The sequence below is a fragment of the Pinus tabuliformis genome, chromosome 1_1, assembly GCF_031772625.1.
Source record: "Pinus tabuliformis cultivar Carrire ecotype Pingquan chromosome 1_1, CPIR1, whole genome shotgun sequence".
In the NCBI taxonomy this organism is placed as follows: domain Eukaryota; kingdom Viridiplantae; phylum Streptophyta; class Pinopsida; order Pinales; family Pinaceae; genus Pinus; species Pinus tabuliformis.
The window spans coordinates 233,474,578-233,501,673 of NC_142297.1; the positions used below are offsets into that span (position 1 = coordinate 233,474,578).

General features: G+C 42.6%; 1 protein-coding gene across 1 annotated transcript; it reads right to left on the reverse strand.

Annotated features, from left to right (window-relative positions):
- Positions 1-24,469: 24,469 nt before the first annotated feature.
- On the reverse strand, positions 24,470-25,209 carry LOC149212382 (uncharacterized). Its single transcript, XM_089388672.1, has 2 exons — positions 24,568-25,209; positions 24,470-24,475 (listed from the first exon to the last, which is right to left on the reverse strand). Exons 1-2 carry the CDS (start codon positions 25,207-25,209, stop codon positions 24,470-24,472), a joined length of 648 nt encoding a protein of 215 aa, XP_089244798.1.
- Between the last annotated feature and the right edge of the window lie 1,887 nt (positions 25,210-27,096).

The window sequence follows — 27,096 nt, forward strand, 5'->3', positions numbered from 1 at the left end:
GTATTCATTCCTACTTCCCGAAATGGTACGATTCTATCCATGCAAATAAATGAGTTGATGTCGAACATGGTAGAAACCACTTGATTACCAGTCGATGATGTAAACTGTTAACAAGTGTGAGAGAAACCACCAGTGATGTCAATGGTTCTCAAAGTACCCAGTACAATCCATGAGATGCGAATGAATGGGTTGATGTCGAACACGTCACGGAATCCTTCGATCGAAAGTCAATGATGTAAACTGTCGTCAAAGGCGAGAAACCTGCCATTGATGCATGCAGACTTCAAGGTACTGACGATTTCTAAGTCATCTTTCTAGATAATGTGCTGATGTCGATAGAAAGCGACCCGTTGCAGGCAAGCCCACAACACGAAATCATAGTTCAAGCTGAAGAAATGTTGTTGTAAGGACTGACTCAGGGATGGTCAAAATGGATGACAAGTATTTTGCATTTGAATGGTTTATCTGCAGAGACCTCTTGAACACATAACGACACAACAGATGGCTTGGTGACAATTGACCCAAAGTTAATACCCAGAATGGCTGAAGACTTTCAAAGTGTTTTGATCAACTTTTAGGCAAAGGATTTCCCAACCCAGGTGAATGAAAAGTGTCGTGTTCAAGAGTGGTGATAAGGTTTTTCTGTGACAAAGGATAACAAATAGGCTCATTCTTCTCTCTTTTCCCCCACCATTTCTGGCAAGTACCTCTTTATTTTTTACAAGCTTGAGGAGGATAACATATGCTTGATTATAAGCTCATCCTTCGAATGAGTGCAACTTAGTTTAGATTCGGACCCTAAGAAGGAGTGGTCCGTTCCTGTTTGTAATCGAATAGGTCCTTTACTGTGAAATTTTAACGAGTCCAGTATAGGAGAAACTCGGCGTTTTTCAATTTTAGAGAGTTTCAAAAAAACTAAAGAAGACTCCAGGGTTGAACTTTTTCGTAAATTTGTGTCTCCCAAGTCCGAAAAAGTATAAAATAATACTTGAGAGAACCGCTTGATCTTGCGACCAAGGAGTACTTTCATGATTAGTGCCTCTGACCTGAAAAGTAAAAAGCGATCAAGGGCACGTCGTTTTATTTCCAGTATCGAATTTGAAACGAAAAAAATCCGGCAATCTTTTCATGTTTTTACGGTCAGAAAAGGGCTATAAGAGGACCGTATTTTAATTCCATTTTAACGAGTGTAAAAGAAACGCTCGACAATCTTTTCATGTTTTAGGAGTCAGAAAAGGGCTTAAAAGATGACTCTGATGTTTTTGGTTCGTGAAAAATGACAATTTTCCCTGAAAGTCTTTTTGTCCTGCACAAAAACAACACATTACTCATACCTGTTTAAGATAGGCAAAAATACGTTGAAAAATATCCTTTCATGGTGAAAAATAAACAAACTTAGCATTCATTTATCCAAAAAACCTATAAAAATAACTTTTACCATGTCATTTTTACCATTTTACTGTTGAGGGAGAGAAAAGGGCTTTTGGCAAGAAACTTCCCGTGGAATTTGCGATGAATCCGACCGTTGGAATCGAGCGCCGTCTCTTTCAGGTATTTCACAACATCCTCCTCTTTGTTTTCATTCATTTAGAATTTCATTTTAGGCCTTATTTTGATTTTTTGGGGGCTTTGGGGTTTCAAGATCTGCTTTTCGGGGTACGCAGGTGCCCCATGGGTGACCTGCGTACCCCAACATTTTCTCTATTGGGAAAATGGCAGGTGTATGCAACCTACCTTCAGAGCAGCTGCGTACCCACGCTCTGTTTCTGAAGGCGGGGTGCGTACTCCGCGCAAAGCAAATTCAAACCCCCAAATCTCAAAATTGAACCATTAATTTTTTGATTTAGTGAATTCTAATAGATGTTTTCTGGTGTGTAGATTGCCCACCATGCTTGATTGGCGCGAAAGAGAACATGAAGATGTCGATTTGGCCGCGATTAATCATCAACCTTCCATTGATGCTTTGAAGGCATGTGGTCTCTACAAATACTAGGCCATACCTGGCATGAGGGCCCAGGTGCGATTCTTAGAGTGGCTGGTCGAAAGGTGGAACGTTCAAGATCAATGTTTTTACATCGGAGGGCACCAGCTTGAGATAGAACCCTCAGACATATATTTTCTCACTGGTTTTCCCAAGAGGGGCGAACAATTGTTTCTGTTCGGGACTAGGCCGGGTGGCCAATCCCTTGCTAGTCTCCGTCTAGAGTGGTGCAATAATCAGAACCAGGAGAAGGGGATAGAAATCAAATACATATCCCGACCTGAACTTATGGTAATTGCCTTTACAGTTACCAGACTTTGTGGGGCTGCCGCTTTGCACATTTCCATTGGATCCTAGATGCGGATGGCTATTGATTGCTTCCGAGGCACCATTTTCAACTGGTGCGATGCTGTGTTGGCCAATTTAAAGGGCCAACTGACTAGGGCAAAAAACGGGAAATTAAAGACTTTTGGATATGGGCCTTTAGTTGTGAGCTTTGCCCTAGAGAGAGTTCCGATGCTGATCCCGCAGCATCTCACTGTTGAGGTTGGGCCTCCTCGGGAGCCTAAGTTGATGCGATGGGTTGCGGTGATGGCCCATCATCCTGATGAGGGAGCGGGAGTTGTCTGATTTCCTGCGGGTTACTTTCACTGGTTGGAGGACCAGGTCTTTGCGATCCAGGATTTTCCTTATGCCAGAGTGGATTTTCGTGGAGATCCGGACATGTTTCTTCCACAGGGAGAACAATGGGACGACATAGGTACTTCATTTTTCACAAGTTTTTAAATTATCTATTTTTTTGTTTTTTATATATCGTCTCAAAACTGATGGTAAATTTTTTTTAAAATGCAGATGTAGGCCCACGGCGTCCAGCCAATCTCTGGCCTTTCGAGAGGAGACAACCAGCTGCACCGGCACCTGTCCCACAGGACGAGGCTGCAGAGACCTTAGCTGAGTTGGAGCAAGACCTAGAGCGTCTGACGGCGGATATACCAGAGACTACTATAGATGATATTCCTATCAGACTTCAGCGCTATGTAGTCGCAGTCCCAGGACTTTTTAGGAGGTTTTTGTGTAGGGTAGCCCGTGCAGTGGTGTCATATAGGGAGCACCACCAGTGATTGGATGGTCACTTTGTAGACACATGTGACATTTTGGTTTTTTGTACTTATCATTTTTGCCGATCATAAGGTGTTTTTCGACCTATGATCGAAGACGATGTATTTTTTGACACACTCCTATCTATATATATCATTATTACCGGCTTATTTTGTTAAACATGCATGATGAAATGTTTGTAAATTTACATTTATGATTATTGCAAATGTCTTTTTAACATTCGAGAAGCAATTTCATCTGCTAATGTATTTAAAGACCTTGGAATATGCTGATATTCAATGTAATCAAATTCACATTCCAAGAGACGCACTCTCAAAAACAACCTTAATAACACTGGATTTCTATTGGCATAGACTCTATTAAGCTGTAATACAACGAGTTCAGAATCTAACCTCACTATCAAACTCTGAATCCCAAATGAAATAGATTCAGATAATAACTCAATCACTGCACTGTATTGTGCAATGTTGTTTGTTGTTTGACCGAGGCTCACCCCATGCATAGAAACTAACTCGTCAAAGGGCGAATAGGTAACTCAGGCTGCGGAAGAGATATTCCGTGTACTACGACAAGCACCATCAGTGAATCCAATGTACGTTTGGAGAGGCGTCGACATCTGCAATATCAAGAGTAAAACCAAGATAAGCCAGAATAAAGACGAAAAACACACTCTCTAAGCTAAGCACACTGTTTAAACTAACAAACACACCAGCTAGAAAGAAAAACTTAACCTAACTAAAATCTCCATACCCATCATTTAAGCATAATACCTCTTTAAGTAAAGTCCATTTCTGGGTTTACCCAAAGAGTCCCCGTCAAAGTCTATCAGCTCATAGGCCCCTTTTTCTAGCTTTCTCTTGACAATATAGGGCCCATGCCACATAGGAACGAATTTTCCAGCACCTAACTTATCATTAGCTTGATCATATAACAACACTAGGTCTCCTTCTGAAAAATTTCGAGGGGTCACATTCCGATCATATTGAGCTTTCATACGTTTTGCGTGAGTCTCGATTGCCAAAGCAGCATCACGTCGAGTCTCATCTAATTTAGCTAAGTATAACAAACGCTTCTCCTCTTCGGAAGTAGCTGGGAGTAATTCGATGGCCATTTGCAGTGACGGGATTTCGCATTCAATGGGCAACACAGCTTCCAAACCATAAACTAGTTGGAAAGGAGTGAACCCTGTTGATGTTTTCACTGAGGTTCGGTACACCCAAAGTGCTGAAAATAACATGTTGTGCCAATTCGATCGATGAATACCAATGATTCGTCGGATCATGATAACTAAAACTTTGTTGACGGACTCAACCAGACCATTTGCTTGGGGATAATAAGGAGTAGAACTATCATGACGTAAACCAAGTTGGCTTGTAAGTTCTGTCATCATAATGTTTCGAAAATGGTGCCCATGGTCAGTGATTATCGCTTGTGGGACACCAAACCTAGCAATAATGTGATTGAATACGAAAATTTCAGCTGTCTTGCCGTCTACCTCGAATGTAGGCATCGCCTCGGCCCACTTAGTAAAATAATCAACCGCAAGGATGATATACGCATGCCCCCCGGCCGAGTGAGGGTTACAAGTAATAAAATCGATACCCCATTTGGCGAAAGGACCAACGACAATTATAGGGTGGATAGGAGCAGGTGGCGCGCGCATCTTTCGATCAAACACTTGACAGTTGTGGCATTTTCGGACTGCAATAATACAGTCTTTAAACAAGGACGGCCAGAAATAGCCAGCGCGCAATATCTTTTGGGCTGTGGCATACCCAGACATATGACCGCCACACGCTCCAGAGTGACAGTCATTCAAAACCCTTTCAGCTTCCTCGTGAGTTAAGCAACGTCGAAAAACCAAATCCGCCCCACGACGATAAAGAGTATCTCCAATAATTTTGTATTGTTGGGACTGGAATCGAATTTTCCGACGCTCCGACTTTGAAATTTTGGGCCGAAAGGATTGGGTCTGGAGATAGACGATTATATCCCCATACCACGGATCTAAGGTGCTGATAAGAAACAAAGATTCGTCCGCAATGGGCTCCTCTGCCACTATTTCCGTGTCAGCACGCGGGAAATCACACATTAACTCGGCAAAGACTAAGGATTTCTTAGACTTGGATTTCTCGAACTCCAAGTCAAACTCCTGTAGGATAACGATCCATTTGGAGTACTTGCCCCCTAGCAGTTGTTTAGTCAAAATATATATCATAGGGTTGCAATCCGAAATCACTGTAGTTTTACGGAGTAGAATGTAGTGACGGAAACGCTGGACAGCTTGAACGGCTGCCAGTGCCAACTTTTCCACATGTGAGTACTTTAGCTCTGTTGGATTTAACGTCCGACTAAGGTAATATATCACATGTTCCATTCCGAATTCATCTTCCTGAACTAAGACCATTCCAATGGTGGAGTGGGAGGTAGCGAGATACAAAAAGTAATCCTGGTTGTAGTTGGGAGGATGCAACAACGGTGCATGGGTCAACGCGTGCTTAAGTGCATCAAAAGATTTCTGAGCTATCTCATCCCAAGAGAATTGAGCATTTTGTTTCAACAACCGGGTGAAACCCTTTGTAACCTCGGCGTAGTTAGGAATGAATCGACGTAAAAAGTTTTCTTTCCCCTGCAAACTTTGGAGTTGGCGAAGACTCGAAGGAGGAGGCAATTTGATGATAGCTTCTACCTTCGAGGGATTGACGCGGATACCGGCTTTTGAAACTACAAATCCTAGCAATCATCCCACTTCTATGCAGAAGACACACTTGTGTGGGTTCAACCGAATTCGATAATGCCTACACCTCATAAAAATAGCTCGTAAATGGACAAGGTGATCCGCTCGATGTAAAGAATGAGCAGGCAAATCATCGAGATACGGTTGCACAATGTGCTTGATGTCATGAAACGCATAAGACATTGCCCTTTGAAAAGTGGCTCCAGCATTCTTAAGTCCAAAAGGTAATTTGCAGTAAGAAAATGTCCCCCAAGGACAAATGAAAGCCACTTTTGGTTGATCGGCAGGTAGAATATTGATTTGATTGTAACCGGAAAAACCATCCATAAAGGAAAATATTTCACTGCCGGCACAATCATCAATTATTTGATCGATATAGGGCGTGGGATAGTTGTCTTTTGGACAAGCACGATTAATATCCCTATAGTCGATGCATATTCTTATTGTTCCCTGTTTCTTGTTAACTGGAACAATATTCGATACCCAATCCGTTAACGGGTTCGGATAAATGAAACCTGCTTTCAACAGCTTCTCTACTTCTTCTTTAATTGCAGCCGCTTTCCGAGGGTGAATCTGACGCAGACGTTGCCGGACGGGTTTAGCATCCGGGTAAGTCTTGATCTCATGAACAACAATGGAGGGATCAATTCCTGGCATTTCCTCATAGGACCAGGCAAACACGTCGCGAAATTCTTGAAATAGGGCCTTGTATGTTTGAATTTCGTCATCTGTACACGAGGCACCTATATGAATGTTCTCAACAATTCCAGGTTTGACTGAAATGTCAATAGGAATAGTTTGGGAAATGCTTCCCAAATTCAGCTCTGAATCAGGATGTTTCATTGGATTCTGAGCTTCCTTGACATATTCAGCTGTAAAGATTGATGAAAAATCATTTTCAAAAGTATCACCCTCAGGTAAAAACGAAGATCTATGATGGATATCTTCCCATGGTAGATCGTCTACACTTAGGATTTCGCGAAGTTTCTCGTCAGATGACACAACTTCAAGAAACGCTATCCGTTCTGAGGTTGATGTGAAAAGTGATTCCTCATGGACCACATTCATTTGGTTGAACGCGGTGTTGTGGGGAAAAATTCCTATGCAGGATGATCCTATCCACCTAAGGTGTGACAGTGCCTTAGCAACAAACAGAAACAGCTATTCTAGTATTCTTCCTTTATGAACTAAGAATGAAGAGAGATAGATGGACTAACCGGTGTCTTCCGTTTGTCCCTCGATCAGATTTCTCTTCTCTTTGAGAGCTCCCAGCTACTCGCCTTCTCGCTTGCCCAGCTTCAACAGGTTCCTGCAAGATCACAAGAAGGGAACACTACACAAAGACATAGATTCATATTCATAACTAGTTCAGGATTAGAAGTAAACTAAATATACTAATGCAATCATACATCAAAGACACATCAACATATAGGAGAAACCAAGATAGCTTTATTGATGAAATAACAAGGTTCAGGAGGAGATACAACCAAGAGAGTTCCAATCCAGCATCTCCCTCCCAGCAAATGAAATTTCTATCTTCACGTCCCTTCAAAGCATTAAGCACCCAATGATCTCAATCTCAAACCAGTAGCAATTCTTTGCAATAACCAAATTCCAGCCTCTAGATCTCATGGAGAAGAGATCCATATATAGATGTTTGGAGTGAGGATGAGTCAGCTTGTGATCTGACTAGTGTCCTCTCTCTCTGTCAGTTCTTACTTCCACTTGGAGACTAAGAGCCTCTTACTCATCACTTAGTCGAACTCAGCAAGGCAAGTGTCATGGAGGAAGATTCTGGAACCTTCCACAGTCTTGACACCTCACACAAGAGACCCTGCCATTTGTCATTTCCCGCTCAGCACACCCTGGTAGTGCTTCCACCTGCGTTGCAATGCAACTAGCCAGTGTAGCCTCTGCATTTCAACACAGGCAGCTAGTGGAGCCTTTGAATTGATCCTGAATTGACTTGTTTTTGAGCACTTTCTGGTGGAGAACTTCTGTGAATTGCTGTGGTTTGTTGGCCTTGTTCATCTAGGGGTAGGAACAACATGTTTAGGGACTTTGGATCCCTTGGATTATGGACATTTCGTGCTTATAGCTGTAAGGCACAAAAATGTCTATAACAGTTGCCCCCTAAAGTATGAGGTCGTTTATCGGGTGAAATGCTTTATTAGGAGGATCCGAAGTTCTTTCAATGCTGGGAGGAGACCTGTAATACAATACAATACAATACATTATTTTCATACTTTTTTCATGATCTAGCTTAGGCGGGCATTCCCATGCTCAGCTTTATAAATTCATTTCCATGTACATATAACAGACAATCGTCTGATGATAGACTGATGATTCTGATAGAGCCATCATCCTTTTGGTAGGATGATTATCTGTGCTGCAAAGCTGTACATTTCCATGTCTTTATTTTCTTGAATATATATCGCAGCCTGGATAGATGAAACTAGATCCGAGGTCTTCAATCTCGTCCGATCTTCACTCTAAGTACAAGTCGATCCATGTGAGAATTGCTCTGAAGTCGAACATGGAAGGACATCGCTTGATTACCAGTCGATGATGTAAACTGTTAACAAGCGCGAGAGGAATCACTGATAATGATGATGACCCTCAAGGTACTGCAGTACAATTCACGTGGTGTGAATAGAGGACTTGGCGTCGAACACCACGCAAAATCTTTCGGTCGAAGGTCATTGATGTATACCTGTCGCCGGAAGTGAGAAACTTGCCATTGAGGCATGCAAGCTTCAAAGTACTGAAGGGGTTGTTCCTAGATCAACTTCTTGGATAATGAGCTGATGTCGACAAGAAGCGATCCGTCAAAGGAGGGCCTTAATGAATCCCACATCAATGACACGGAATGGAGCTAATGATTTTGATGGAGGTGAAAACGATCTGATGACATATGATTCAGGGTGGCGGTCATGAAAGAGTATAATGTATGGTAGTGGATGGGACACAGGTGACTTCTCTGAACGACTTCTCTTGAACATATGGCGACACTTATGTGATGGATCGGTAGCATTACCCCAAATATGGATGGTATGGAGAGACCATGGTGATGTGACCGGTGAATGAAACAACCCAACCCGATTATGGTACGGAGGAAAAGTGTCATGTTCAAGAGCAACTTGCTACCATCAAAGTTTCTTGAGTTTCTCCCAATTTTTCCCCAGTCATTGCTAACCAGTACCTCTTTATTTTTGTCAAGCTTGAGGAGGATAACATATGCTTGTTCTATAACTTGCCCTTCGGGCAAGCCCATCACTATGTTTTAACGAGCTTAGCGATAATGAAACTCGTTCTCGTCTAAAGACAATTTTGTCGCTATTTAATGTATTTAACGAGTCTAGCAACAAAGATAACTCGGTCCTTTTCATTTTTAGAGAGTCTGAAAAGGTACATAAAGTTAACTCCAAAAGTCCTTTTTCGTCATCTAATCCCTTAAGTCCGAAAAAGTATAAAACAATACAGAAGGGATGAATTTTCGATATCTTTAACGAGCCGAACAAAACAAGCGCTCGATCTTTTTGTGCAATAATCCCTCGGGTCCAAAAAGATTAAAATCTAGAGGAGGGATAGCTCTTCCGGTCACTTTATCGAGCTGGAAGGCCAAAACTCGGCAATCTTTTCATATTTTACGAGTCAGATGAAAAGAGCTTAAAGAAGACTCATCTTTTGAGGAAAGAGTGATAAAAAGGGTAGCAGCTGATTCCAGGGAAGGATTGGAATTTCCAAATCACGGCAGTGTCACAAGGATGGCTAGTGAAATCACTCTGCGCAGATGTTCCTCAAAATGGGTAAACAATCATATGGAGGTGAATGATCGGCCAATAGAAAAGTGGAGGTGATGGGCAAAGAAGACCAAGGCTTTAATGGCTGATGATATTACGTTCACGGTGGTTATTTACCGGAATAGTTCATTTTTTAACGAGCTTAAACGCGGGTGGAAACATTTGCTCGATCTTATGTTTATTTTTTAACGAGCATGAACTATGCGCTAAAACTGCTCGAATCTTGCGTTTATTTTTTAATGAGCATGAACTGTGTGCTAAAACTGCTCGATTATCCAGTCATATGATAAGAAAGTCTCATTAAAGATGCTATTTTTTATGGAGCTTAGATCTTACAAAGCTTTGCTCCGGATCCTTTCGTTATGCAAGTTTGGAAACGACTAATCCTACGAGTTTAAAGGGTTAGACCGACGGGTTTAAAGGGAGGACCTAAAAATTTAAAAAATAAATAGCCGCCCCTTGCTTGCACTCCAAAAGGTTTGCATGCCCCCAGGTATAAAACAGAGTTTCAAGGTTACCTCTACTTCACTTCCGCCAAAACAAATGTTTTACCGAGAGAGGCCTACCTCTTTCAGGTCACCCAAAGATTGCTCTATTCGCGGCACGAATAAAACACTTCCTCAGCGATGTCTACCGAGATAGACAAAGGTGAGTGGCAATGAGCGCCAAACACATAACTTTGACAAGAGAATCTTTTTCTAGAATAACCCCTCTTCCACTCACGGACGGGGTACAGACTAGTCATATTCTCCCGCGGAAACCTATCCTATACCCAAAGTTTTCCTGCCGAAGCAGACCAGGATGCATGCCCCCTGGGTTCCAGTCATATCCTTCCGAATCACTCGCGCTCATCGGGAGGACGGACCGTGGGTTGAGACATTTCTTGCCTGAAGAGACCATTTAGGGATGGTATGTGACTATTTGCGATGCGTGATCCGGGAAATGAAAGGTGGTCCACGAGCTTGACCACTCTACCTTCATGCGGAAAACACATTACTCTAAAGAGTGAGGAGATGATGGCTCCCATGCAATATATATAGTCTCGTCCAAGGAGTAGGTTATAATCCAAGGGTCCTTGAACGACCATCACGTTCATTTGAACGGTCTTCCCTTTCAATGTTATTGGCACATTGGGGAGGATTCCTAAAGGTCGACTGGTTCCTTTATCGAAGCCTGTCAGATTTCTCATTTCAGGCAAAAGCGCTGGCGAACCAAGCGCTTTCCAAGCAATAGAGGAAAGGATACTCACAGATGCCCCCTCATCAATGATAGTGCCAGCCATTACCATTCTGTATATTTGAACGATAATTCTGAATGGTATGCTTGCTGGCAACCGGGGTCTGCCTAGTTGGTTCCAGTCGAAGGATACAACTAGGTTGCTTGGTGGTGGGACCGAATAGACGGCCGGATATCGCTCCGACGAACTTCCTTCCTGCGATAAAGGAATGGGTGCATTGCCCCCTTGTTCGTCGGAGTCTGTGTTGATGAAGAGAACTTGGACGGTGTCGTCTTTATTCTCTTTTGTGATGATATCATTCGAAGATGGAACCTCTGAAGGCAAGACCGGGTCAACTGCTGCCTCGACCTTTTGACTTTCGTCAGGTATGGATTCAGACGGTTCATCTTCAATGATAGGTGCTTCGGCTGACCACCTGGGCGGGCCAACCGGGTTCTCAACTGGTGAAGGACTTGGCAGGAGTTTTTGATATCCAGGAGGAAGTCGCGCTGGTAAAACCGGGCGATCTTCCAAAACTCTTTTAGCCTCGTCTAAGAAGGGACAACGGTGGATGGCATGGTCGCCTTCACACAGTCTGCAGGGAAATTTAGCTTTCCCTCTCTGTCCTGTGGCTTCACTTTCACTAGTTGACGGTGTGCTGTCAACATGGCTATCAGAGGTTGACGCCACCGAATTGTGCAAGCGGGGAGACCAGTCCCTTAGTATCCGTGGGATGCAAGGACAATCTCTGTGAAAGTGGTCTCCCTTGCATATGACACATGGCGATTTAGGCCTAGTCAGTGCAGTGTGTGGATTTTCGTTAGATGCCATTCGTTTGCCCCCAGTCGCTTTTGGCTCCTTCTTCTTCTTCTCTTTCTTCTTCTTCTCCTTCTTCTCCTTAGGAGCTTGGCTTTTGGCTTTGCCAGCTCCATCAAGCGAAGAGGAAGGAGGAGAGGAAGAATTAGAGGAAGTGGAAGGCTGGTGGGCAGCTCTGGACTGGTCTAACTGCTGATTCGATTGTTCAGGAGTAGTGGTGTTTTGAACAACATTAGTTGAGAAGAGCCAGACAGGCAAGCCGATTGTCAGTCCTGGAAGTGACAATGTGGCCATATGGGGCGCTCCAACATCTCCCCAAGAGGAGAAGGGACTAGGATTTCCACCAAGGGGAATTCCTTGGTTGGAGGGCTCCATTTTCTCAACTGAAAGATCAACGCAGGAATAAGGGTGATTTATTATTCCTTTTAAAATAAGTTTTAATGACGCTTTAGACACAACTTGCTTTTTCAATTTTAAAGAGTCGAGAAAAAACAAAAGATGACTCTAGTCGCCTTCGATGTTTTAACGAGCCCGAAGTGACAAATGCTCAGATGGACTTTTTACGTTATAGAGTCTGAAAAAGGCCAAAAGGAACTGCTCTAGAGATCTAGGTAGAGGGTGTGCCAAACCAATCACAAAACTGCAGAATACGTTTTACGGTACGGTAGTCAATCTTCCCGAATGCTGTGTTCGGTGCATTGCGATCAGTAGGGCGGTTGACACAGCTTCCTAAGGATAAAGGTTTTAAGCCTATAGGGGTCTCCCAATATATACGCGACGGTACGTGGGAGCACAATCCGTACTGGCACTTTTGGTCCCTCAGGAGGAATCACCCAACCATCAGTGAGGCCAACAGATACCAGGTTTTACGACGCCGAAACACGTCTCTAGCCTAGACCTCTATGTTGTGCGTTATGTTACAAAGCGTTATTAAGTTCATTCAGTTTATTTTATGTTGATCTTTCTTAGAAGTTTGCCTTTTGAGGTTCACCACGTGATGTAGATACAATTCCTAAATGCAATCTAAAAGATGATAAGCAAATTTTATCTCTTTTTCAACAATGAAAATCCTAGCTACAAAGGGAAAAGAAAGACACCATCTTTTCTCAAAGAGCAATCAGCACACTCTAAATGCACTTTTCCTAAATCAAACATGAAAACTATCAAGATGCAAATGCACAATGCAAGTGTTTGTTTTCCGCTTTCTTAATATTGATGCCTAAAAAGAAAGCTTTTTGCACAACTTTGAATTTGCTTTTAAATGACAGATACAAACAAGTTTACTTTTTCGAAATCAGAAAGGGTAGAAGAGATTACAACACGTAACGATTTTCGAAATGGACACTTGTTTCGACACTTAAAAGAGACAAACTCAAATCAAAACCAAAGTGAACGTATAATCAGCTGTAAACAGCCAATGAACTCTCTCCTAAGATCACAATCAACAGATCTGAATCAAGGGCTACAGGATGACTATTTCACTCTTGCAGTGGAAAACTGTAAATGACGCCACAAACACATAAAAAACACTCACAGTCTTTTGTACAAAAGGAGGCGGAATCAAGGCAGAGAAAAGGGGCTATCAGACAGGTACCTATGCTGGTTAAAGGCTGTAGAAATCAGAGATCAAAACAAGGCAAAACAGAGCAGAGAACCCCAGCTGCACAAGGCCTAAACTGGATCAGCGCACCTGTATAACAAGGAAACTGAATTTCAGCGCAGGTAGCCTTCACGGGAACTGCGTTGAAATGCAGAGTCTCTTCACAGAGCCTGCGCTGAAGCAGAAACGAGAGTTGTTTCTGGGTTCAGGGTCACGGTTTGCTGATTAATCTACGGTTTCAGGCCAAATCAAAGCAACAAACAAGGTACAATCAAAGGGATGATTTGAAGGAGAGCTAAGATCTATCACAAAGGATCATCAAATCATTTGTGAGTCCATTTCTCAGATCATAGACAAATCCAGTGATTGGATCAAAGCAGCAGCTGTCTACTTTGCATCTGAAAATAGCAGATGCAGTTCGATTGCTGCTCTTGAGTCTATGAAACAAACAATGATATAGACACAAATAAAATGATTAAGCAGATCTCCCCAGCAGAGTCGCCAATTTGTTGTGGGGAAAAATGCCTATGCAGGACGATCCTATCCACCTAAGGTGTGACAGTGCCTTAGCAACAAACAGAAACAGCTATTCTAGTATTCTTCCTTTATGAACTAAGAATGAAGAGAGATAGATGGACTAACCGATGTCTTCCATTTGTCCCTCGATCAGATTTCTCTTCTCTTTGAGAGCTCCCAGCTACTCGCCTTCTCGCTCGCCTAGCTTCAACAGGTTCCTGCAAGATCACAAGAAGGGAACACTACACAAAGACATAGATTCATATTCATAACTAGTTCAGGATTAGAAGTAAACTAAATATACTAATGCAATCATACATCAAAGACACATCAACATATAGGAGAAACCAAGATAGCTTTATTGATGAAATAACAAGGTTCAGGAGGAGATACAACCAAGAGAGTTCCAATCCAGCATCTCCCTCCCAACAAATGAAATTCCTATCTTCACCTCCCTTCAAAGCATTAAGCACCCAATGATCTCAATCTCAAACCAGCAGCAATTCTTTGCAATAACCAAATTCCAGCGTCTAGATCTCATGGAGAAGAGATCCATATATAGATGTTTGGAGTGAGGATGAGTCAGCTTGTGATCTGACTAGTGTCCTCTCTCTCTGTCAGTTCTTACTTCCACTTGGAGACTAAGAGCCTCTTACTCATCACTTAGTCGAACTCAGCAAGGCAAGTGTCATGGAGGAATATTCTGGAAGCTTCCACAGTCTTGACACCTCTCACAAGAGACCCTGCCATTTGTCATTTCCCGCTCAGCGCACCCTGGTAGTGCTTCCACCTGCGTTGCAATGCAACTAGCTAGTGTAGCCTCTGCATTTCAACGCAGGCAGCTAGTGGAGCCTCTGAATTGATCCTGAATTGACTTGTTTTTGAGCAGTTTCTGGTGGAGAACTTCTATGAATTGCTGTGGTTTGCTGGCCTTGTTCCTCTAGGGCTAGGAACAACATGTTTAGGGACTTTGGATCCCTTGGATTATGGACATTTCATGCTTATAGCTGTAAGGCACAAAAATGTCTATAACACGTGGGTCGGTAAAATACTGCACGGCTTCATAAGCAATTTCATATGGACTCAAAGGCATAGCATCACCAAATGAGTCTATCTCAGATTCAGATGGGACAATCCAAGGATCATCCTAAATAATGGTGTCTGATGTAATCATATGAATGAATGCAAATGAAGGGTCTGCGTTCATTGGAGGAAAAGGAAAAGTTCCCAGTAAACCGGAATGTTTAACTAATCCTACGCCAACATCCTTATAAGGGATAGTCGTTTTACCGACATGCTGGATACTCTCTGAAGAGGCTGGGTCGGATGAAACGTAAGCCAGCTGGTCTATTGTCACGATCTTTCCATTATGTGGAAACTTTATTACTCGGAAGACCGATGAAACAACTGCTGTCATAGCGTAAGACCAACTGCGACCCAAAAGAAGGTTGTAGTCTAGAGGGGCATCAACCACCTCCACATCCAGACTAACGGTTTTTCCTTCAACCCCTATAGGCAAATCCTGTAGAATGCCAAACGGATGGAACCCACGGCCATCAAAGGCCTTAAGAATTGTCGGGGATTGATTCAGTGAAGGAGAACCAAGCGATCTCCAACACTGTATCGACATAATACACGTGGAAGCTCCCTCATCAATTACAGTCCGATGAATAGGCCTGTTTTTTACTATCACTGGGATCTGGAAAGCCATCTGATGAGGCAAACGCGGTGTACTATTTTCTAGATCAAAGATTATTAGGTTCGGGTCCTGAACATCAACAGCTCCTATAGCCGACAAAAGTAATTCGCGTTGTGCTGTACATGATTGCAGCACTTCCAAAGCCGACATTGCTGAGGGTGAAACAGCTAAGTCCTCAACAATGTTATAATTTTGGGCTGCTCTCGCATGTGGATTGAAAGCAGACTTTCGAAGTATACCCTTGGCGGGCAATTTGATTACTAAGTCCGAGTTAGGTTTCTCGATCTGTAGTGGATCGGAACCAGGAGCTGAGGTTGATGGATTAGAATGAGAAGATTCTGCTTCTTTGCCATCAACAGGACTTTTACTACCATAATCCTACGATCGAGTCGCAATCCGTACATGAGACATCATCAATATGGGTTCTTCACTGGCATTCGAGGAAGAACCTATCATTTTACTCTCTTGGTTTGGAAATGGATCTTTCAAAACAGCAGGAGTTGGGGAACCTTTGACGATTTTCACAACCTCTGCCCGATGAGGGCAATCTCTTGTAAAATGATCCTCTTCACAAATTAGACAAGGATAGCGAGGTTTGCGCTTTTCGTCATTGGTTTCCGACTTTTCTTTTTTCTCCTTTGGAGCTTTGTCTGCTTTATCCTTCTTCTTGCCTTTCTTCTTCCCACCGTTTTTTGATTTAGCCGTAGATGACTCTACAGCGTGAATGTTGGCGGAAACTTCAGCAGAAGATTTTCCTGTTGGGGAGTCTGGTAAGGTTATAATCGGAGAAGAATTCTTTGAGGATTTCTTCTTACTTTTAGTGTTTACCGTACGATTCATGCCATTAGCAGCATGAGATCCCGAAGGAGCAGCAGCGATTTGATTTGACTTACGAAGATCTGGGATCTTTTCATGTAACGTACCCGACTGAGTATAAACTAAGTCAAGGTACTGCGCTTGAGCAATGACTTGCTCCTCAATAACTACTCCGGCCTTAGCTACGTCTTCAGTAATCTTCGGTAACAATGATTTAACAAACCATTCAGCTAAGATTTGGTCCGGGATAAAAACTTTCACTAAACGTCTTCGACGTCTCCATTCATGAATATTATCAGAAATATAAGTGGACGTCGATTGTTTTAATGAAGTTAGTAACTCAGTACCATTATCGTATCTGACTGGCAACTGAAAATGAGTTAGGAACGAGGTAGCTAACTGGCTAAAATGATAAAAAGAGGCTCGTGGTAACTCAATGTACCACTTGGCTGCGAGACCAATGAGTGTACGCTGGAAAAGACGTAAGCGGATCGAATCATCCGAGATGGAATTGGAGGCACACCATAGGTGGTAAGTCATCACATGATTCGACGGATCCTCTCCAGACTTACCTTCGAACTTGGGTATGTCACTGGGCAACTTATTTGGCATTGGCGGCCAAAACAGAAGATAATTTATTGGATCGTTCGTTAAGCGCGACAAGTCGGGTAAATCCAAAGTTGTGATAAACGGTAATTGCCGATTAGGATCCTTAAAACTCTGGGTCACAAGACCAGTTCCAGGAGGAGGATATCCAGGATAACTAGGAATAGGAATCGCGTTCGGGATATTGTATCCTCCCGGAAAACCAGGATTAACCGGACCGTACTGGGGTTGTTGAGGTTGTTGATAAGTGTACCCAGGATACGGTTGATACTGGTAAACTGGCTGCTGGACAGCAGGACCGAATTGGTACTGTCCCTGGTACGGTTGATAAGTGAATTGTGGTTGATTTGTGACAACCGTACTTAAACCAGGTTGGCCTACAGGTATCTGAATCGTAGTTTGAATCGTAGATCCAGACAACGGTAAAGATGTCTGAGGAGTGGTTGCAGAGACAGTAGAAACCGGAGCTATCGATACTCCAAAAGTAAGTGCGGTAGACTGAACAGATGTTGCGGTAGTTGCGGAAGTCGTTTGAGATGGAGTACTAGGTGCAATGGGCGACTAAGTAACTACCGAAGTTACAGAAGTTTGAATATTTGACTGGGCTGGTTGCTGGGGTGAACCAGAAACTAAGGGTTGTCCAGTTTGAGATGACAACTGTATACTTGGCTGCAACACCTGTTGAACTTGTGATGGATCCCACACTATGTTCATTCCGGGGTATTGACCCGTAACAGGTTGAGGATATTGAGATCCGTAACCAGGTTGAGGGTAGGATTGATAATTGAAAGGTACATTTCCTATACCTTGAACATAAGATTGACCTTGGGGTGGTAGATAACCTTGAGTCAAGTACTGACCTTGGGGTTGATACCCTTGAGGCACGTACTGATATTGAGGTTGACCTTGACTCGAGTATTGACCTTGGGGTTGATACCCTTGAGGCACGTACTGATACTGAGGTTGACCTTGGGGTACATATTGAGGCTGGGGTTGACCTTGAGGAATGTATTGTACCACGGGTATTTACTATCCTTGAGGTTGCCCCCCAGACACAATTTGTGTACCTTGAGGTTGCCCACCAGGCGTTACTTGAGGCTGCCCCCCAGGCGGTAACTGCGCAACTTGAGGTTGAGAACTAGGATTTGAACCTGACATCATGTAAATGTCTCCCACGCTCAACGGTTTATTACCATTGTTTCCAGTTAATAACCCATGTTCAATGGGTTGAGGAGATGCTCCCGCAAAAGTACCAGAAAGTGACTGATACCCAGTGGGAACAGAAGGACCGTCGTACAAAAATGATTCAGGCGATTGAGTAAACATGGACGACTGACTAGACATATTTACAGGAGTATAAATACCTCCAGGTGGATAAGGAGTACGAGGTGGAGAAAAACTTGACCCTGAGTTGTCTAAATAATTAGTTAACGAAAGATACCAAGTAGCACTTCTAGGAGGACTGTAAAAAATGGATTCACGCTCCCTTAGATCAATAGTAGGTTGATGTTCAGGGATAGGGACGCCTATATCTTCTTCTGGAGCAAGTTCTTCAATAGCTATCAAACCAGAAGGGAAATTTTCGGTGATGACTCTTTCTACCCTAGGTGAATCTGGAGCACTAGAAGTCGGAGTAACATGTTTAGATATTTCAGGTTCTTCGCCTATATCACTAGTAGATGAAAAACTACCAGCAAGCTCGGAAACTGTAATAGCTTCAGGATTATAGCCTGTTTCTAGACTTTGGTAATCCGGATGAACTACCAACGAAGACTCTCCTTCTTTAGGTGACCCTACTTTACTGCCACTAGGAGTTACAAGGACTTTCAAACCTTCGTAATGACCCGGAACCTCTTCAGGAGGTTGGCCTCGAAGTCTACGAGACCTCCTCAACAAATCGGCCACAGTTACAACTTCAGGAGACTTGCCCCGAGTTCTAGGGGACTGTCTCGGTAACTCAGCCACAGTTAAAAACTTTTAACTACTGCACACGCAAAAAAAGTAAAATCTCAAAGCAAACCGCCTAAAGTCTCTAAAGAACCAAACAAATTTGAATCACACACCTAAATAATCTAGGGCGTCAAACCATGCACAAATAGTAGACTTCCGGACCGAAAACGCTAGTTGGTGATGAAGCCAAACATCGCCGGATTCAGTACAGAAGTGGCGGGCGGAACAGTTACCCCGGCAACCTGCTTAATGAATAGACCGGCACAAGTTCCTCCACTTTAACCGTCTCGAGTGAAGTGAACCCCCCGGAAAATCCAAGTGAGTCTAGCCAACGTCTGCTCAGGTACAGTGGGATCTTCCCTCCACCATCACTCAGGTAGAATCCTAAATATAATGGTCACTAAGGTTACCAACAGCAACAAATATACCTGGGGGAACAGTCTGCGACCCGATAGCACGCAAGGGCAGAGTAACAAGCTCAATCCCCTTGCCGACTCCTTGACAATAATCCAAGGTTTACCGACAAGTGACCCCAGGCTCCTCGATAATAATCCGAGGTTTACCGTTTGTAGTACGTGCGTATCTGGCGTCTTTCCCAATGAAGGAGGATTGATCCCCTCACTGGTTCGGACACGGTCTCGTGCTTCTCCTTTAAGAGGAGCTTTCCCAGAGCATAAATGAAACAGCTGGATTTATCCTACCACAAGATGAGCTACTTGTTTGGTTTTGCTGTCTTGGAGAGTTTATTACTCTCCTACTCCAAGACACTAGCCTGATCTATATTGGTGTTTCAGAGCCCTAGTAAATAAAAAGTTACTAAGTTAATTTTACTTTAAACGTTAATTTTATGGCTTTTCTTTAGGACAAAAGGTAGTGGTGATGAAACTGGTGGTGTGTAGACTCGACTCGCAACCACTAAAAAGATGCACCTAAGATGATTTACACTACTTTTTCCTTTTTTCAATGAATTTCCTAGCTAAGAGAGTTGGAGAATGCAAAATTTATAAAAGACAACTTTCTTGGCAAAGACAATCAAAGAAACAATCTCTTTATCTTTTCCAAAGCATACAACACATGAACACTAATTATTTCACGAAAATTCCTTTCTCTTTTCAAAGACTTCAAACGCTACTAAAGCAAACTTTTTCCCAAAAGAATTTTTTGTATTTTTTCTATATTAACAAAGCATATAAAACTACTTAACAAAAATCAACTTTAACAAATCTATGAAAATCAAATCAAGTTTACCTAAAAGCAAATCTAATGAGGAAAAAGCCTACAAAATATAATTCCAGGATGTTTTACTCAGTCAAAATGCAACCAAGGATCAGTTTATGCAGAATCATAAACTAATCAAAAACAAAATCGAAATCTTTTTGTTCTTTTTCTCAAGAATGAAATTCAAGTCTTTAATCAACAAACTTTCTCGAAATTCGCAAAGAGACAACACAAAGGTAGGTTTCTCACAAAGGTGGATTTTATGAAAGGTCTGACTCCTAAGAAGACTGAAAAGACCAAGGATATCCAAGGTTTTTACAACTTCTAAAGCCAAAGTCACTGCAAGACCAATGCAAAAATCAACCCTAAGGCAAAACTTCTATGAATTTCACTAAAACTCTCGATGCTAACGAAACAAGTTCAGGTGAAGATCTCTGACAGGTAACCAGTGGATCTGGGCAGTAAAAACAAATTAAAAACAAAATCTAATAGGCAAAAAGGAAAAATTGAAATTTTCTCAAATTTGACAGGGGTACGCAGGCGACCTGTTTGCACAGGTGCGGGTACGCTCTGTGCACAAAGCTGCAGTGCGTACAGGTACGCACTGTACCTAACTCAGAGGCTGCGTACTGCTAGCAAAACTAAGAAAAATAAAAATCTAACTTAACCCTAAGCTATTCCACCCAAATACACAGTCAGACAGCCAAAAATCATAAAGCAATCGACTTTTCTCAGATCAAAATACCAAATCAAAAAGAACTCAAACACATTCATGGATTCCCCAGTGGAGTCGCCATTTTGTCATGTGGAAAGAGTCGATTTTGCGGACAAAACCAACCTCCCTAGAAGCTAAGGCTTTCTAGTGACAAACAAGACAATTAAGAACTATCCTTCTCTAAATATGCATTTACAATATAAGTAATCAAGTGTTTAGATCCTACCTATATTCCAATGTTGTTGTAGTAGTCCAACCTCGTCGATCCGGATGAGCTCCTCCTTCTCTTCGAAACCTGCATTCACTAACAATCAAATGATTAAATAGCACCTGAATATCTCATAAAATAAAACATATTTAACATACAGACCAAGGAGTATATGAAACAACTCATAAATAACAAATTGTTGAGAAGAATGGACTTATTTGTATTAATAGGAAACAAAAGAAACCATTACAACCTGAGCCTTGGTGTTGTGCAGGTCCCTCCCAGGGTCCAGCAAAAGTTCTCCTTTACTTTGATCAGCTCACCCACTTCTAAATGAAACAAGAAAGGATGGGAATCTCTCCTCACAAGCTTCTACAAGGAAGTCCTAATTCCAGCAGCATCTACCCTTAGGAATGTTCAGCTTTCAAACTCTCCTCCCTCTGGCCCAATGCCTGTATTTATAGTGCTTTGGAGGAAGTTAATTAGGTCCACCATGAATGGGATAAGCCCCTCTTTCAATGGGATAGCTCCCCTCTTCATGGGATAAGTTCCTCTTTCTTTGGGGTGCATGAACCATCTGGAGGCACTCCATACACGTCAAACCATCTTCTAGAATGCTCTAGATTTGACCACAAGTAACTTTTTTGAAGTGAAAATCGCGCCTTTTGACCTTTATAGGGGTACGCACCCACCCCTTTACATACAGAGCGTACAAGTATGCAGGTATTGTGAACTTGGGTTGCGTACACGTAGGTAAGGCTAAGAGAAATTGCGTACCCAGAGTTAATTGACTTTAAAGGACTTTTCTCTCTTTCTTGGAGTTTGACATGAAGAGCAGAGGTATGAGACTTGCCAAGGAGGATAGTATGACAGTTGATGGAGCCATACTAACTGCAAATAGTCATGGTGACAAATTTTAGTGTAACACTGTGATCTCCTTTTGCTTGCGGAGTTTTTGCAGATGAATGCTCAAGGTTTCAGCCATAATGATATATAAGAAGGGAGAGAGGGGGCAGCCTTGCCTCAGTCCCCTAGTGCTTCTAAAATAGCTACTGGGTCTACCATTTATGAGGGGGTCAGTCCAAGGGTTTGAAATGCACTCCATGGTGATGCTTATGAATTTATTGGAGATCCCGAATTTCCTGAGGACATCTACCAGGAAGTGATGGTCGACCCTGTCAAAGGCGTTTTCCATGTCCAATTTTATAATCATGCCTCTTTCTTTTCTGTTGATGCTACTGTGAATTTCTTCTTGAATCAATATGACGTTGTCCGTTATTTGTCTATGGGGGACAAATCCACCTTGATTCTCTGATATAAGGTAGGGAAGAAGTTTTTTTAGCTTGTTAGCCAGAATTTTAGTAACAATCTTGTATGAAACGTTGCAAAGAGAAATAGGTCTAAAATGGTCAAAGGAGAGGGGATTGAGGTCCTTGGGGATGAGAGCAAGGTGGGAGGATTTAGTGTTTTCCCCCATCTTGAATTTTTTAAAGACATTTTTTACCATCCTGACATAATCTTTTTTTATTGTGTCCCAGTGATTCCTGTAGAAGGCAACAGTGAAACCGTCGGGTCCCGGGGCCTTATCCAGTTGCATGCTGAAGGTCGCCAACCTTATCTCCTCCTCTGAAACATCCTGATCCAATTCTCTATTTTGCAGTTCAGAAATTTTGCTCTCGACTGGTCTGAGAAAATCTGTGCTATTCGAAGTCTGAGGGACTGCTGATAATAGGGATTTGAAGTGGCTGTGCGTTGCCGCTTTTATTTCCTCTTGTTCGCTGATTTCTTTCCCCTCTGCAATGATTTTATCGATTTGATTTCCGGCTCGTCTGATCTTTATGTTGTTGTAAAAGAAGGAGGTGTTTTTATCTCCAGCTCTGAGCCAAAGACACCTCGATTTCTGTGTCTATTCTTCTTCCTCCACTCTATTTTGCCTGTAGAGTTCCCTGAACATTTCGTTTTCCTGGGATTGGTCTTCCTTTGTGAGTTGGTTATCCTCTTTCTCCTGATTCCACTGTTCCATTTTCCTGTGTAGTTCTGCTCTTTTTTTATTTTCCATTGCTGTGTTCGCTTTGGCCCACTGTTTTATTACTGCTCTTAAAGATTTTAATTTTGTTTCCCAAATGTAGTGGGGCGAACCAATGACTTCCTTTGCCCAATGGTCTTTGATGAGTTTTCGAAAGTCCTCCTTAGAGTCCCAAGATTTATTATATTTGAAGGGAAGGGGCCCAAGATTTCTTCCCTTGTTGAGGATCAGGACCACAGGCTTATGGTCTGAAGCTGAGGCGTGGACAATTTTGCTTTTGACTGAGGAGAAGCCTGAAACAATTCTTTCATGAATTAAAATTCTATCCAGTCTCTCTTTGATATTGTGAATACCAACTCTCTTGTTGCTCCACGTGAATTTTCCGTTATAAGGGGGAATATCAATGAGGTTATGGGTTTGGATTATCGCTTCCAGTGAGTCTCTTGAGGGATCAGCGAGGAAATTCCCACCTATTTTTTCCTCAATGTTCCTTATTAGGTTCAGATCTCCACCCATAAAAATGTTCCTGTCTTGAGAGGCCTGCAATTCTGAGTTTATGGATTCCCAGCAGAGAGCTTTATCCCTGTAGTGATTCGGGGCGTAGATGTTATAGATGGTGTATTCTTCTTTTGAGACTCTATTTTTAAGATCTGTTCTTACCCACCAGTTGCAAAATTTTTGGTTGGTGAGGTCCCATTTGCTCTTGTTCCAAAGAGTTCCTATTCCTCCTGAGGCACCTACTGCATCTATAGTTGTACCTGTGAAATTTTTGTATCTTTTTGTGAGGTTCTAAAAGTCTTGCTCAGATATTTTGGTCTCCTGGATGAGGAAGAGATCTGGCTGCTCTTGATTGATTAAATCCCGGACTGCATTTGATTTTAGGGAGGAGCCCAACCCCCTGCAATTCCAAGAGACCAATATCATTATTTACTTATTTTTGGATGAGCCCCGCTCCTCTCCTTTGTCTTTTCCCCACTTCCTTTTTGTTTGTCCAGGAATGAGTCCATCGGCTGCTGAGTTCCAGTGGCCATTTCTTTTGCTGTTGTTTCATCTCTAATTTATTTTTTTGACTTCCTGCCTGCTTTTCTCGGAGGATCAGAAGTGAGACTTGCTTCTTTCATTTTGTTTCTAGTGAGGATGCGTTCTATAGTTGGAGGGGGAGAGGACGGGGGCAGCGAGGGAGAGGGGATGACTGCGAGGGCAGTGGCCCGGGGAGAGGGAGGGGGTGAAAGGGGTTCTTCGACTGACAGGGATTCAAAAGGGTTGGAGGATGAGGGGAAGGGCTGGGTTGAGATAGAAGGGGGAGGAGGAGGGGCAGCTTGGGGTTCCGGAGGAGGCTTGGAACTTGGGCCTTGAAGGGGGTTTGATTTCTTCTTTTTTACTTGCTCCCATGAGCCTTCAGAGGTTTCAGCATTTTCATTAGACTCATTTATTTTTAACTTACTACATCTATTTGCAAAATGTCCATATTCGTGACATACCTTGCATTTGAAAGGTAGTTGCTCGTAGTCTAGCTGTTGGATGTGTGTCCATTGATCTACTTTGATCTTGATGGCTTCCGGCAGGCCTTTCCCTAGGTCGACTTCAACGCAGATCCTCGCACAGGCGTGCATATTCTCCTTTGGTTCGCATCTGTCAATGTATTTTCCAACCGCGTTCCCAATGGCCTTTACCGATTCATCTCCCCAGCAGTGGAGAGGGAGGTGAGGCAGACGGACCCAAATCGGGACTACATTTGGGATGTCCATTTCCGGATCAAAATCAGGAGACCATCTGTTCAGGTAGAGACCTCTTGAATCCATGAAGTAGGGGCCATTTCTAAAGATGAGGTTCCGGTCCTCTTTTGATTCGAAAAGAAAAGTATAGAAGCCCCTTCCACAGAATCTGATAGCTATTTTCCCTTGTATTATCGCGTTCCAGTTACGTTCCACCCATTTTTGGACTGCTCTGGGCGAAGGCCAGAGGCCAGTAAACTGGCCAACGAGACCCCTCTCAGCTAAAGCGATTGCAGCCTTCCTCGGGAGACTGGGAGGAAGAGATACTTCAGGGATTTCATCTAGTTTCTTGACAAACTTGGATGCAGATGGGCGGATTCTTGAGGAGGCGTTCTCAGGGATAAGAGATGCAAAGAGTTTTTCGTTGTCTTCAAAGTCTGGGGACGAGGAGGGATCAGTCCCAGTCATGGCGGCGGAGGAGGGCCAACACGAAGCCGGCAGAGGAAAAAAAGCGGAGGCGAAGAAGGAGGGGGGCCCCAGAGCTGGGGCCGGGCAGGAGGCCCGAGAGAAACCGCGAAGCAGTGGAAAGGAGCCCAGGAGGGCCTGCAGGGGCAGAGACAGACCCAGCAGCAGAGCTGCCAGGCGGGGCCTGGAGGAGGCGGGGAACCAGTCAGGGGGCGGCCGTGCGGGAGCTCCAGTTTGAAATCGTCGCTTCCAGCTTCAACATCTTAGTTCCCCTACATGTGGTCTTTTATTCATCGACGAAGTGACTCATTTTTGTGACTTCCTCCATGAACACGATCATTGTTTGACAACCCTCTCCTTAAAATCACGATTTTAACTTGAATCTCACTAAATATTAGAGGTTGTCAGTAAACAACTTGTCCTCATCACTCAATTCTAACTTTATCTCAATTGTTTCCTAAATGTCTACCCTAGCTCTGTGCACATGTTTCCTCTTTTTCTAGCAATAAGAAAGCCCATTTCTTCCTTGGGCAAAACTAGGAAAAACATTTTATTAGAAGCATACTATTCTAGACCAGTGTACTTAAAAGGGAGTGGAATCTGAGTTATTATTTCCTTTGATCTTGTATTAAATGTGCACTTGGAGGTTGTTTTTTGTCACGTTGGATTATCTATTTTTCTATAGTTGCATTGAAAGTAGTTGAGATGTTAGGTCGTTCAAGCATTATAGATCTCATCACAACAACCCTTTGCTTATGGACACCTTTCATTTATTGAAGTTAAGCTGTTAGAAAAATGACCAGAATTACTGAGTTATTAAAGTTGCTAAATAATTTAATACACTCCATTGTTCATGATATAGTCGAAATTGGAAATGACAATCCCTCAAACATTCAAACTTGTCTACAAAATGCACAAGAGAAGATTGAGTTTTTGTAGCTTGAGTCACAGTTACAACACAATCAACATTTTGAACTTGTTTTTTTTTAGAATAATCCTCTATTTAAGTTTGAAATAGACTCCCATCAACATTCAGAAAGTAATCAAATCAATGAGATTGACGTTGATTTAGACCCAGTGCCCAATTCAAGAGCAGATTTGCAGGCATATGTAGAAGTTCAAGTTGCACTTCCTAAGCCCATGATTAGACCTTACAGAAGAGATTTTTAGTGATAAGCACATAATAATTCTTGGATATGACAAGGATGTGTCCTTTCATATTCTAGACTATTCCAAGCTAATCCAATTTCAGAGTGTTGTATTTCTTCAGGAAGATTCATCTTCACCTATTCTTACTCCTGCATAACAACAGATTGCTAAATGACAACGTTGTAATTGAGTTGGCCATGTGAAATATTATTGTTTTGATATTCACTCATGTGAGCATTTTCATAAGCAAACTCATCATTAAAAAATATGCTTCAAAAACAAGCCTCATGCAAGAGCGAAGATTCACCCTGGGCAGATCGCTTCTTGGTAATGGGCTTCAACAACTAAGAAGATATTTCACTTATACCACAGGATTCATTCTCAACTATTGAAACGTCTTGTAGTTGAGATCTCTTCATCTTTTCACCTTGCATATAACAAAGAGGAATTTTCGGTTATCTACAAGCTTCAAAGATAAACTAAGTGAGCCTGAGCCACAACTTGAACCCGCTGCTTGAGCCTACATCCAAAGACAACCATACCTAGATTTAGAGTTGTAGCCAGAGACAGAGCAATTCTCCATGAGCATGCCCTTGTTTGGTGGCCATCCTTAAACCACCGCAGGTTGAGATCTCCCTTTTCAGGTTGAGGTTCTCCCTTTTTTCCGTAAGTCGATACCTACCTTTTCCAAGTTGATGGTCTCCCTTTTCAAAACATTAGAGACACTTCCTCTAGTAGAAG